Here is a 13,603-nt window from a genome sequence, read left to right as displayed (position 1 = left end):
ACTGACAAAAAAATGGACATAAAAGCATCAGTTGGTTAGTTTTATTCTTCATAAATACCTTTATAGAAAGTATTATTAGATTTAAAGTGCTCATTTGTGTATTACTAAACAGTCCCAAGCCCCTATTTAAAAAAAAATACGAGTAGTAAGTAAGTAAGGGACCATTTTTCTTTAAAAATAATCTAAAAATGAACTTAATCATTGTTTCATAAAGTTTCATTAAGCTTACAGAACTCCTGTGATGCACATTCTTTCAAAAAAATGTGCCTCTTTGAATGTTCTTTCCTTTGTGGGGGGATTTAGATCCTTACAACAGGATGATCACACATGTGTGTATGTTTAAATATAAATACACATATATCCCTTCAGTTTAATATTCAAATAAAGTGGCCCTGGAGGAAGTGCTGCTTCACGACACATCAATCGCAAAGAGGGAAAATACAATTGGAAGCACCAAGTGCATACAAACCGTGGGGTCATTCATCATTTACGGCTTTTTCTCAGCTCACACTGCGCACGTTGCAGCAGCACTGTGACCTGCATTCTCCACTAACATGCAATATGGAGCACAGCACTCACAGTTCCACCCCACACGCAGCCCTCCTCTACAACCTTGGGGCATGATTGATCAATAGCCCAACTTCAATGACAACTATTCATCGCAGGCACTTCTGGCCATCAGTCTCGGCACATGAATCCCATGTTTTAAAAAAAAAGAAAAACCCCACACAGTCCTTTACGTAAAGAAAATAACAAAACGGCCTTTGGTTTGAAAAATGAAATACTTTTATTTACTTTCTCTGCAGTGCTGCATGAGAAATCATACTGGGGAGAGGGTAGGATGTGTATTTGTGTTGTGTATTTATTTACAAATGAGGTCTTGATTCACTGCGTTAGATGATACGGATCATTTTAAGATATTTTAGCTTTTTAAAAGTCATGAAGTAGAAGGTTCTCAAGCCTGAACTGTAGATATAAACACATATTTGTCGATATTGAGAAGAAGGACATAGTCTTGAGGCTTAAATACTTAAATACATCAATTATTCATCAGCCTCTAACCTACTAAGTCACGTAGCTCATCGGATGGTTAGCTCAAAATTTCCAAATTGATATGGTTACCTATAGAGATGCTAGTATTAAGGGCCGGAAAAGAAACAGATATTATGGATTATAAATAAAGTTAAACTGATTTATTATAGGGTTTTTTTTGGTGAAAGACGAATGAAATTAAAAAAATTAAAATGCAACATCGAAATAAGACTTTTACTTCCTGTTAAGTAAATGTACATTTTGAAGGGACACAATTATTTTCCCGAGAGTCACAAGAGTCTAAATTAAAAGCCCAGTTTTTTAGGAGGAAATATCATCAGAAATTTGGGGGAAAAACATGGGGAAAAGTTCACAAACAATCAGCTAATTCTCTAATGGAATATACTGTATATATTAAAGTGGCTAATGACAGAAATAACACTAGAAACATTACATGTCTGCTATAGGTATTTTTTCATTTTATACTATTTATTTAATTTATTTATTTGTATTTTTTTAAATTCTTTTTTATTTGTTTCATTATTTGCTGTTTTTCACCTTTCCCCTCTGGATATACTTATGTGGATGGATGGATGGATGGATGGATGGATGGATGGATGGATGGATGGATGGATGGATGATGGATGGATGGATGGATGGATGGATGGATGGATGGATGGATGGATGGATGGATGGATGGATGGATGGATGGATGGATGGATGGATGATGGATGGATGGATGGATGGATGGATGGATGGATGGATGGATGGATGGATGGATGGATGGATGGATGGATGGATGGATGGAACAAAGTGCAAACAAAAGAAAATAGATTAAAAAAAAAAAAACGCAAATAAAAGTTAGGAAAATGTAGAAAGTTCAATAAAATGTGTTTAAGATATTTCTATAATATTTTGGTTGGCCTGTAAGTTAAAGTGCCAAATTTATGTTAGCCCCTATTTGTGATTGAGTTCGACACCCCTAATATAACCTATTTTTTAATTAAAAACATGATTTTTCAATCCAACTCAAACCCTTCAATATTAAATATTGAAATAAATATGACGAAATATAGTCACATGTTCTGTACCAGACCTGAGCGCACCATGAGGTTATTTCCCCCCGCGCCGAACCTGCTTAAAGATTTATAAGCTGTATTTCAGGCCGATGGGGTCGTTTTAAAGGTCTTTAAAGGTTAAGTGATCTCATGGCTCCACAGACCAAAGAGCATTTACCCAGCACGCAATGAACATTCTGAGCAGCCGTTCATCTCTGCTCATCTATTCTCCCTTGAGCTAATGTTACAGAAGCCTGTCAGAGTGTCCTATTAAAGATGAGAGCAGTGCATCGGTCAGTGGTCGGGTCACGGGCACACACACGGCCACTGACCTTGGCTCGATGGCATATGTGGGCCGAGCTTGGGAATGATCGGCAAAAAAATCCTGGAAAAGAAAAAAAATGTTTTTAATTAAAATAATTTTGCGCAGAACACGGCGGGTTTTAATTTAAATGACTTTTTTGTCGCTTCATTTTTGAAGTTCTAGTCTTGATAGAAGATGTTAAACCAGGCCAGCGTTCCTCCCATGTGACCTATATCCCATAATTGCTTTTCTCATTCGGTGGCACTTTTTGGCTCTCGTGATACACCCTTCGCATAACAAAACGTAATAACATTTGAGCTAAAACAAGTGTTTTTCGGGGACCATGCTGACTTCTGGACTGCTTTTGACAAAAGCTGGACCCCAGGGGTGACAAACTCAATCACATGAGGGGCCACATTTATTTAGCAGTCTGGGCCGTGGGCAGAAAACATTCTTTATTTGCCAAACTGCCAAACATTTTTCTTAACCCTGGGTCAAGGTGACCCGAAGGTTGTGATGGTCTGATGAAGCTTCATGAAGCATTATGTTCAGAGCCCACTAGATGGCAGCATCTACTCTATTTTCCTTTGTTTTGAACAACTGTTCTAAAGAAACGTCACATCATTTTTAATGAACAACCTTCATCAAGTTCATCTTGACCCAGAGACCACACAAGGGATACCAAAAACATATTTGTTTTGGCGCTTTCGGGTAGTGATGGTCTGATGAAGCTTCATGAAACAGTGTCATGTTGTTTAAAGGTCAGTAGGTGGCGCCTTCAGTTTAAAAAATGATGTGATGTTTAAGTTGTTCAAAAAAAATGAAAATAGAGCAGAGACCGCCATCTAGTGGACTCTTAAAATAATGCTTCATGAAGCTTCATCAGACCATCGCTACCTTCGGGTCACCTTGACCCTGAGCTAACACAAGGGTTAAGTATCTCACCTTCAACATCAGTTTTACTCTTATTGTTGACATCCATTATCTCTGATCCTTATCTTATCTTAAATAATGGCATATTTGTAAGTCAACACGCAGCCTAGACATGACATTGTAACAATTAAAAAAATAAAAATAACTATTGTGACCATGAAGTACCTTAAATGTGTTGAATTCTTTCTTTTAATATACTCCAATTATTCTTGTATAGATAGCTACATTTTTAGAGCAGAACTCTCTGGATTTGGAAGACGTGGGTTTGATCCCCGCACTCGAAATTACCATTTTTCTGGTTCCAAGACTTATTTAATGTCTTTAACCACGTAACAAAGTATTTGTATTTTGAGATTCATAGGGGCGTGTCCTACCAATTGAGCTATCAGGGGCTAGTGACGAAACACATGTAGATTTCAGGAAATAAATTAAAGAATTTTAAATATTTTGTGGCCAAAAAATTGGTATTTCGTGGCCACAAATAACTTAACCATGTAATGTCTGGGGCTACACAAAAATCCCTAGATTTCTCCCCCAGAGGCCCTGAGTTTGACAAGTGTGCTGTACACCGTTGAGATGACTGATATCATTTCTGATCTCTTTATCTATCATGGGATTTACACTAAAGAAAACACCTGTCAGTTGCAGTTGTGCAACAACAAAAGACCCTCAGGCTATGCAGCAGACCTGTGGCTCATGTGTGTGCGATGCCGGTGGAATGAAACTCCACGGTGGTTCCCGTACGTCCAGCAGTCTCTTCCCAAATTGACTTTCTATCAAACCGGCCGCAGGTTTAGACCCGTGGGTCAGAACTAATGAGAAGGAATCTTGCTCTTGCTCGGTGCAACACCTCAATAAGAATCAGTTAGAAAGCCAGTCTCTCTCAAGTAGAAGTTGTAAATTAGTCATAGTATACATATATTTTGAGAATATTTACTTACATTACGTTAATAAAAAGTTATTTTGAAAGTCTGAGGCTAGACAACAGATTGAAGATGAGCGACTAAGATTAGACGTACACTTTAAGACAGTGTAAAGAAGAAGACAGTACAAAGGAACTGTGATCCCTGACGGTCCTAATGGATTAACAGGGATTATTTATCAGCATTTGAATAAATGAAGAATGTGTTAAATAAGGATCAAATTCCTTCTATTCAAATCCAAAAACAAACACATCTCTTCACTCTCACTCTTATTGCCTTATTGTGTTGTTGATGTGATTTTATTGTTTTCCTTTTAGTACTTATAAAGCTACCTTGTGTGTTTTCAAAGGTGGTTTAAATGCAATGTATCCTTGACAAATAATAAATAAATAATAGTAAATAATAAATGCATAGTCTCCATAAGTAAGAGATGGGGTGCACATCTCTTTTTAGTTGTGTGCTGATCTGACTTGCCTTGTTCATGATACAGATTTTCAGCAAGGAGGTTCAATAATTAATATTAACGATAGAGTGACTTCTCCGGCCACAAATGTCTTCAGATATGCAATGCCTATTAGTAATTGTTGTAATTTTCCCACATGATTAGCCAGCGAGGAAGAACGAAACGGACGCACCAGAGAGGATGATGAAGTATGAGGAGTGCATGGGTTCATGTGAAGAGTTTGAAAGTAAGTGTGTCGTTCCTCTGTGGAGAGAAAAGTGACGATGCATCATCATAACCTTCAGCCTCCACAATGACACTACGAGCCTCACCTTTTGAGTCATGTTCTGTGTCGCCGTCACTTAAACAGTGGGTCCTGCTCCGGGAATAGGCTGTGACCAATACTTTAGCCACAACATCCAAATAAGATGTTTTCCCACCTGTGTGTGTTAACTTTGTTTAAGGGAAAATACAAATTGCTAAACTACAATTTGTACGCTACTAAGAAAAGCGTTGAGAGATGTCTGAATACAAAAAGACACTTTTGCTGCAGTGGAATTAAACACACATTATATCAAAAGATCAAACAGTAATGTAAGGTTTAATCTTCATGAAAAGAAGATAGAAAGTGGGTTTATTTGACCATCTAATAGAGTGTTGAACTAAATGAACTATGGCACTTCTGCTTCACAAGAAACATTTGACTAATTCATCTACTTTGAAAAAAAAAATCATTTAAGTCGTTTTTGTCGACTCCTGAGCATTTTACTGTTTAAAAACAAAAGGTTATAAATTGTGTAGTTCGGTAATAAAGTCACAAATCTATTGAATGGAAGTTATTTCATTTCATGAAAAGCTCATTGAAATCCTCAGAGATTGCTTTAAACCAAGAAAATGATATTGAGAATAAAATAAAATGAGCTCTTCATAAGACTTTAATCCTAAATACCTGACCTGGCCTGTGATCTATTTATATCTAGATAAAACAAATAATAAAAAATGGTACGGTCACAATAATCTAGTTCCGGAGCTGGGATTGAACCCGCAACTTCTCTGGTCATAAGCATACCACTTTACTATCTTAGCTTGAGATGCTTGTATAATAATATTATATATATATATATATATATATATAAAATACAGACATATTTCAAAACTTAAAGGGTCAAGAAAACACATTGACAAAGCACAGCAGCCCCAGAAAATTATGAAAAAGCCTGCACAAATAAATAGGTCTTAAAATGCTTGTTGAAGGAGTCAGTACAGGGAGCGAAAGATCATTCCAAAAATTAAAAATGTATCCTGAAAGAAACTGGCAGTCAATGCAGAGTTTTAAGTAACAGGGAAATGTGAGTTCTTCTACTAGAGCCGCTCAGAATTCTCGCTGCAGAGTTTTGTATTAACTGCAGGCGAGACATCTCCATTATAGATTTTATATTAATATAAAACAACATATACTGTAGTATAGAATCAAGGGCATATTTCGGATAAAACTATATTTTCAAGATTCAAGAGTGTTTATTGTCAATATATAGCATTTAACACAAGCAAGATAAAACTCCCAGTATTAAAAAAGTACACAAAACACAGAGAAAAGAAGCAGAGTATGAAGTGACATTATTATTAAAAGTCAACTATTTAAAGTCAGTGAAGAACAATGCACATTGTGGGAAGAGTTCGATTTTTTTTGGTTGGCTGCTGTGTGGTGACTGGCACCCTCATTTTATAAATAATTTTCCCCTAAGAATCCATGAAGTTACATCTATCCATCTATGTGACTCTTTCTTGATGGCAGCCTTTTTAAAACGTGCATATGATTGAATGAACAGGAACATTCTGACTATGAAAAAAATTTCCATTTCCTTATGGTAAATATAATGTGTTGTTTCTTGTTTACAATGAGAGTGAAACATGCCTTGTTAGGTTAGGTTAGGTCAGGTTAGGTAGAACTTTATTGATCCCTCAGGAGGTCTCTTTTGGGAATTTTTTTTGGTTTTTCAAATTATCCACAGCAAATACAGACATTTTTCATAAAAAATAATCAAAATAAAATAAGAACAATAGATGGAAGATTTTTCATCCATTCATTCCATCTAGAAAGTCCTTCTGTCTGCCTATCTATCCATGTATCTATTTTGTAAACTTTAATTAAAAACTTTTGATAATTTAAAATAATCTTTTGATCACTGAACAGTTTCGTATGAATTTTCCGTAAACAAGGTTCCAAAAAAATAAACATATAATATTAATGTTTGACTTTATCTTCCTGATCTGATCAAAAATAATGGTTAATTTATGTAAATAAATCAAAAAAACGACGACGAAATCCCCTTGTAAAGTGTCATGAGATAACTTTGTTATGATAAGACACTTTTAATAAAATTGAATTAAATTGTTTTAGACGTTGTCCCTTTAAAACATCCCTTGCAGTACATAACCACCCAGCTAGAGGGCGCGCCACCACCCCTCTCGCCTCAGAAAAAAAAAAAAACACACAACCCATTCCCCGAGACTCCCACTCTCACGGAGCCACTTCCACAAAGTGTGGACGCCTCCCCTTCAAGTTCCACCTTTTTCCCCCGGAATAACAACGACCCTTTTTTGAGGGCGACCCGGCACACCCTCCACGCGTCAGTGCGTCTCACCCGGGGAACTTTTTTTTTTTTGGAGACGCGGAGAAAGAGAGAGTGAGGAGGAGAAAAAAAAGGAGAGAAGAGGAGGAGGAGGACATGGACGGAAGCGAGGCAGCGATCACGGAGTAGCGAAGGCGCCAAACAAAAGTAACGGATACGTTCAAATCGGGGCTTCTTCTCCCCCAAAAGCGCGTCTGGATTTTACCCGCGGGTGTCGTGAGGAGCGCGTCCCGAGGAGGTCGTGGGGATCCATCGTGGGAGCTTGTTCTTTGTGTCAAAAAAACACAAAAAAAACCCCGCGCTGATTCCTTTCGTGGAAGTGTTTGGCCATGTAAACACCCCCCAAAAACATTTGTATGAAAGTCAGGGGCGTGCGGGTGTCAAAAACCTCCAGCTGTTGTTGTTTGTGTGTCCGACGCACACGCGTGGGCTCTGGTTTTTTTTCGGACTGGACACAGGGAAAGTTTTTTTTTAAGAATGAAGAGGAGAAAATTGTGTTAAAAAAATGCTCCCGTCTCTCTCATGTTGACAGTTGACCCGGGGGTTGACATGTGGGGGTACAGTTAGGAAAACAAGGGGGTTCGATTCTCTTCAATCTCTCTAGGTGCTTTATTTATTTAAAAAAAACAACAACATTGTGAACTTGAGTAGGAAAAAAAAAAAGGAATAATACTCGACCATGGAGGAGTGGAGACAATGCGGGCGGTGGTTGATAGACTGCAAGGTTCTGCCTCCCAACCACCGGGTCGTGTGGCCCTCGGCGGCCGTCTTCGACCTGGCCCAGGCCCTCAGAGACGGGGTGCTCCTGTGCCAGATGTTGCACAACCTCTCGCCGGGGTCGGTGGACCTGAAGGAGATCAATTTCAGACCCCAGATGTCACAGGTGAGTGAGAGATTCATTTGTGTACATCACCCGGGATTTGTCACCCCCATCGTTGGTTGTCACGGCAGCGGGTTTGTCTCTGATCACATCCAAGAGCAGTGTCTCAATGTAGAAACTGTTTCGGTCAGCAACACTTTTATTTTCTATGTATCATTTTATCTACTCTATCACTTTAAGTTATTTTTCTCTTCCTCCTTTTTGTGAATATTTATGGCCCCTCAGTCTGGATTTAAAGCGTCTTATCATAACAAAGTCAATACACTTGACAGTTTAAGTAAGACTGTATTTGGGGAAAGCAACTCAACAATGAGTGAATCACAGCATGGCTGTGGTGAGGAAAAATATTCCTCCTAGAAGGCAGAAACGTCGAGCAGAACCAGACTCTTGCTGGTGGAGCCCTTGAGCTCCGGGAGAGAAGAGAAAATTGACATCATATTCAGACTTTTTTGCTTGAATTGTTTTTCTTATTCATTTGTTTACATCCTATTCTTTATTTCTTGGCCCCTCACAACCGTCTCGGTATATAATGTGGCCCCTGAGGGAATTCAATACCCCTACTCTGGTTGTTGGCCCCAGGTTCAATGACTTGCACATCTCTCAAACCTTGTCTCTGCCCCAAAATCCCTCTCAGGCAAAAATATCAACCAGAAAAAGAGTATTTAGTCAAATAAAAAAATCCCATTTTGAACTCGTTGACATATCAATTTATAGATTACATAGAATATGTACCTGATATTCCGGACGTTAGCGTTCATTTTGGATCTAATTCTTGGAAATCCAGTTTTCCATTTTTTTTGTCAGAATCTGGTAAAGTCATTATTTGCTTAGGAAACCATGCCAACTATGTAGGGGTGTAAAAAAATAAAGTCCATTCACTTAAACATTGCGATATTTACAAAACAAAATACGGTATTGATATTCAACAAATGGTGTATAAAATAAAATTATTCAATTTTCCCTAAATTTGATCTACAATTAACATAACATTAACAATAATCAGTGTCATTTGTATGATGCAATTAAACTTACGGCCGCTAGTTGGCTAGTCATGACATCCTCTGCAGCAAAAGGAATAATATCACTGAGGACGAGAGGATACAGTCGACTCCTGCTCATTTTGAAACTGATGTTTGGACATATTTTGGTTTCAAAACGATTGAAAGCAGTTACGACTTTGTCAAGAGTTATGTGGTCTGTAAATTCTGCAACAGTACTACAGAGTCAAGTACTCGAACAATACATTTAAAAATACATTATTGGTATTCAATAAATGGTGTATAAAATAAAATGATTACATCTTCTGTAAATTTGATCTACAATTAACATTTAAATAATCAGTGTCAATTTTGTGATGCAATTAAACTTCCGGCCGCTAGGTGGCTAGTAGTGGTGGTAGTCATTACATCCTCTGTGGCGAAAGGAATAATGAAATCCCGCCAAATCGCACCGAGGACGAGAGGATACAGTCGACTCCTGCTGCTTTTAAAGTTGATGTTTGGACATATTCTGGTTTCAAAACAAGTGAAGACAGGTACGACTTCAACAAGAGTCATGTGGTCTGTAAATTCTGCAACACCAGAGTCGAGTACTCGACAATACTACAAAAATAAGTGATGTAATGGAATGTAATCCAAAGAGAGAAGTGGTTATGTCATGACTATAATGGCTCTAAACATGATCGGATTGTCCAACTTTAGGATTGTTGGTTCAGCAATATCATCAAAACACACAAGAAAACAGACGATTCACTTAATTACTCACATTTTTTATATCACTTGAAATTGAAGTGGAGTTTGTTGTACTAACTGCAGTGGACTCACCACATCAATATGACCTACTAACCACTAACGTAGGCGTTGACCACATCAAAGTTCTCTTCAATAATCGACTCATCTTACTTCTATTCTAACCTGCTTATCGTACGTATTCCTTTGTTTCACGAGAGTTTCTTCTCAACTCTAACCAAGTGTGAAGTGTGCAAAGGTTTTCCCTAATAGGAGTCAAGTATTTCCTTTCGCCCTATTAATCTCCGAGGAAGTGTGTGCCAACTTAACCACGAGCAAGAGGAAGATTAGAATTCATGCTTGATGCTTAATGGATATTTCTTCTCAACCCTCGCCAGCTTTTCCCATCGACCCTCGTCCGTCTGGTTCAAGCGTCGCAAACATAAGTTTCCTCTTTTTTGAACTGTGAGAGCGGAATGGTCCGTAACTATAGATGTGTGAGATTATTTAGTTCCCTCTCGACTTCTGCTATTTGTTCGTCGTGAAAGCCAGAAATGAGGAAGTGTGAGCCGTGCGTGCAGGACGAGTTTACGACCACAGTAGTGGAGAAACTGTTTTAAAGGGTTTCCGTTTTGACTTTTATTGACTCTAAAACACGAAGAAGAAAAAAATGGCGTTGTGAGAGAACACGAGGGAGGACAGATTGATTTGTAGTTGGGAAAATATATGAGAGTGAGAATTCCTTTTCACATTTTTATCCACGGATCAATGTAGCGGGCTGGTCTTTCTCTAGGTTATGGATCAGGACTGTAGCGATACACTCGTCTTACAATACATTATGTTTTCATACACTTGCATTATTTTCCAAACGACTTTGAGGGGTCACTGAATTTTAGTAAGATCTTGAGATTGTTTGAATCCATTTTGGTTATAGTGATAGAACTGAAAGACAAAATATGCCCAAACATCATCATTAAAAGGAGCTGGAGCCGGGATTATAGTATCCTCTTGTCCTCAGTCATTGCCGAGATCTCTCGGGATATCATTTCAAAATGACTGCTGCCATCTAGTAACCGGAAGTTTAATTGCAACTCCATAATGTACAAACGTTAATTGTAGATAACTACACACAATTGAACAGTGAATAAATAAATAATTAAAATATAAACCATAAAATGACTATAATAAAGATAAAATGTATTTTGAAAGCAAAAATAATTGGAAAAAAATCCCAATAAAAATGGATAAAGTGCTGTTGAATAAAACATATTATTATATATCGGTGTATCAAGTATTTTTTTTTCCTCACACCCCTAGTATAAATGGTATTGCTACCGTTACGAATACCGATGCCTTCACTCCGATCACTTTTCCTGACCTAACCTTTTACAATATAAATTCAAATGAAAAGAAAATAACAATACTCATAGTAAGAAATTTTGAGTTTGTTTTCTTACAGAAATAATGAATGAAGTCAAGAACGCTAGATACTGACGCTAGATACTGACGCTAGATACTGACGCTAGATACCCCAACCCTTGAATATCGCAGCCATTTTTTCATAGATTTGTATGTCAGAGTTCAGATTGGAATCCAGTAGGATCTTGAATTATACTAGTATAGATTGGAATTCCTATCTGTACATGTACAGACTGAACTGGGATCTGAATATTGGAATTCCAATCTGTCCTAGGAGGATTCCAGATTCTACTAGTTGATTCCAATCTCTACTATGAGGGATTGGAATTCTACTACTGTATTGGGATCTAAATATTGGAATTCCAATCTGTCCTAGGATAAATGGGAATTCTACCAAGACAATCTCCATTTCTTATTGGAGAAATTCGGATTACATCAACATTTTTTGGAAAATAGACTGAATCATGGAATTCCAATCTGTACTAGTAGGATTCCAGATCCTAGTGTATTCCAATCTGTACTGTGACATTAACATCTTTGTAAAGTATCCGGTTACCATGTATTTCTCCTTCATTTCACAATCACATCAACATTGCATCCAGTCACTGGAACCTTTATCTCGATCATGTGATTAACCAATAGGAAACAAAACCTGACACCGAAAGATGCTCGGTACTACTTCCTACTAGTACTAGTTCCGTGTCCCGCCCTACTCTGAGATGTTCTCAAAAATCCGTCCAGGGTAAATAAATCTTATCAAAGCACTAAGAAAAGGGGAAAATACGGTATTGTTCATTGTTCAGCCTTCACTTTCCAGCAGACTTCAGAGTTCCGCGGTTATGAGTGTAGAGGCTGGCAGAGAGAGTGTGGAGGGCACTCTTTGATCCGCCCACTAATCCCACTTCTCCCAGTCGGATTCTGCAGGGAATGGGGGGCGGGGGGTTTAAAGGGGTGTCCTCGGTGACAAATTGGGTTTAGCAACATACTGGCAGCAAAACAGTCGTTGGGGTGATTTATGATATGAAAAAGGTCAAAGCTTTGATTACTCTTGTGAACCGGCCTGATAACAATATCGTCTCTTGATACAACTTTTATTCTCTTTAAGCTGTGTTTGCTCCTGAATAGATCCAGCCTGGAGTGGAATAGATACAAAAACGGTATAAAATAAGACTTGAATAAGTAAATAAATTGATTAATATTTTACTGTAACTTCCGGAAATTCATGTTGTGTCTGCAGTAAAGGATCACAAGGAATAATCAGTGGTGGTTTTATTCACTGTTTTAAAATATTTATGTAGGCATTTTTAAAGATACCAGTCACAGCTTCCACTCAAAGGGTTAATCTTCTGGGTAAAAAAATAGGAAAATAGTCATGACTGCGACTCGTGTCACCACTATTTTAACTGATTTAGCAGGAATTGGGTCAGACTTGGAGTAAGCAGATTAACTCGTGGGGTATTCAGATTTCAGTCACCGTTTTCAAAATATGTATTATAATGGGGATAAAGGATTGGAACAAATGTTGGACCAGGACATGGCTATTACACTTTCTGGACCATGTTAAAAGTTTTTTTTTTATATTACTTAACAAGTAAATGTGAAACATTTGAAATCTTTGCTAAGCAATTGAAGATACAGTTGTGTCAAGGATGAATTCGCTTCTTTTATTTAAAATAATCCCATTGTTTTATGCTGACAAAGAATAGCATTTGACGTCACAGGAATTTGAAGTAAACCTATAGAAATATTATTTATCTTAACATCAGACTATTTGCAGTATAAATTACTCAAGTTCACTGAGGAAGTCATAAATGTTATTTATGTTTAAGGAAGTGGAGATCACGCAACCTCACCACACAGAAAACTAACACGCAACACAAGAGCTCAGTGTAATATTATGCAAGTGCTAAATTAGTAGTATTTCCCACTTTTTTCTTAATACTAAAACTAAAGTCTAATCTAATATTGGTATAGAAGCCGGCATTTATAAGAATTGATATAATTGATGCATCATTTTCCTCAAGTCTTTCTTTCAATAAAGCTTCTCTGAACTTTCGGCTCATGGCTTGCTACAGCTGCCCTTTATGCACGTAAACAACGAATAAAAAAACATGGCGTTTCCAATGAAAAAGATGAGGCTCGTAAAAAAAACAAAAAACGACCGATTTGACATTTGGCTGGAGATTGACGGTAAACCAACCTTTTCTTGAAAATAAGCCATTTGTGGTTGTTGATGTTACTGTCGCTTCCAT

The 13,603-nt window shown here is 37.6% G+C and overlaps 1 protein-coding gene across 5 annotated transcripts in view; it reads left to right on the top strand.

Moving 5' to 3' along the window:
* The first annotated feature begins 7,984 nt into the window (after positions 1 to 7,984).
* The window catches only part of vav2 (vav guanine nucleotide exchange factor 2), a 184,451-nt gene continuing 178,832 nt past the window's right edge, over positions 7,985 to 13,603 (top strand). For all 5 annotated transcript variants that reach the window (XM_087791086.1, XM_087791085.1, XM_087791084.1 and 2 more), the window contains exon 1: positions 7,985 to 8,208. In XM_087791086.1, coding sequence (XP_087647212.1) covers positions 8,005 to 8,208 — 204 coding nt within the window. In that variant the 5' untranslated portion in view covers positions 7,985 to 8,004. The remainder of the gene's footprint in view (positions 8,209 to 13,603) is intronic.

The sequence above is a fragment of the Callionymus lyra genome, chromosome 5, assembly GCF_982586985.1.
Source record: "Callionymus lyra chromosome 5, fCalLyr1.hap1.1, whole genome shotgun sequence".
Taxonomy (NCBI): Eukaryota; Metazoa; Chordata; class Actinopteri; order Syngnathiformes; family Callionymidae; genus Callionymus; species Callionymus lyra.
The sequence above is the reverse complement of the archived record's forward strand: the minus strand, read 5'-3'. Positions and strand labels throughout refer to the sequence as shown.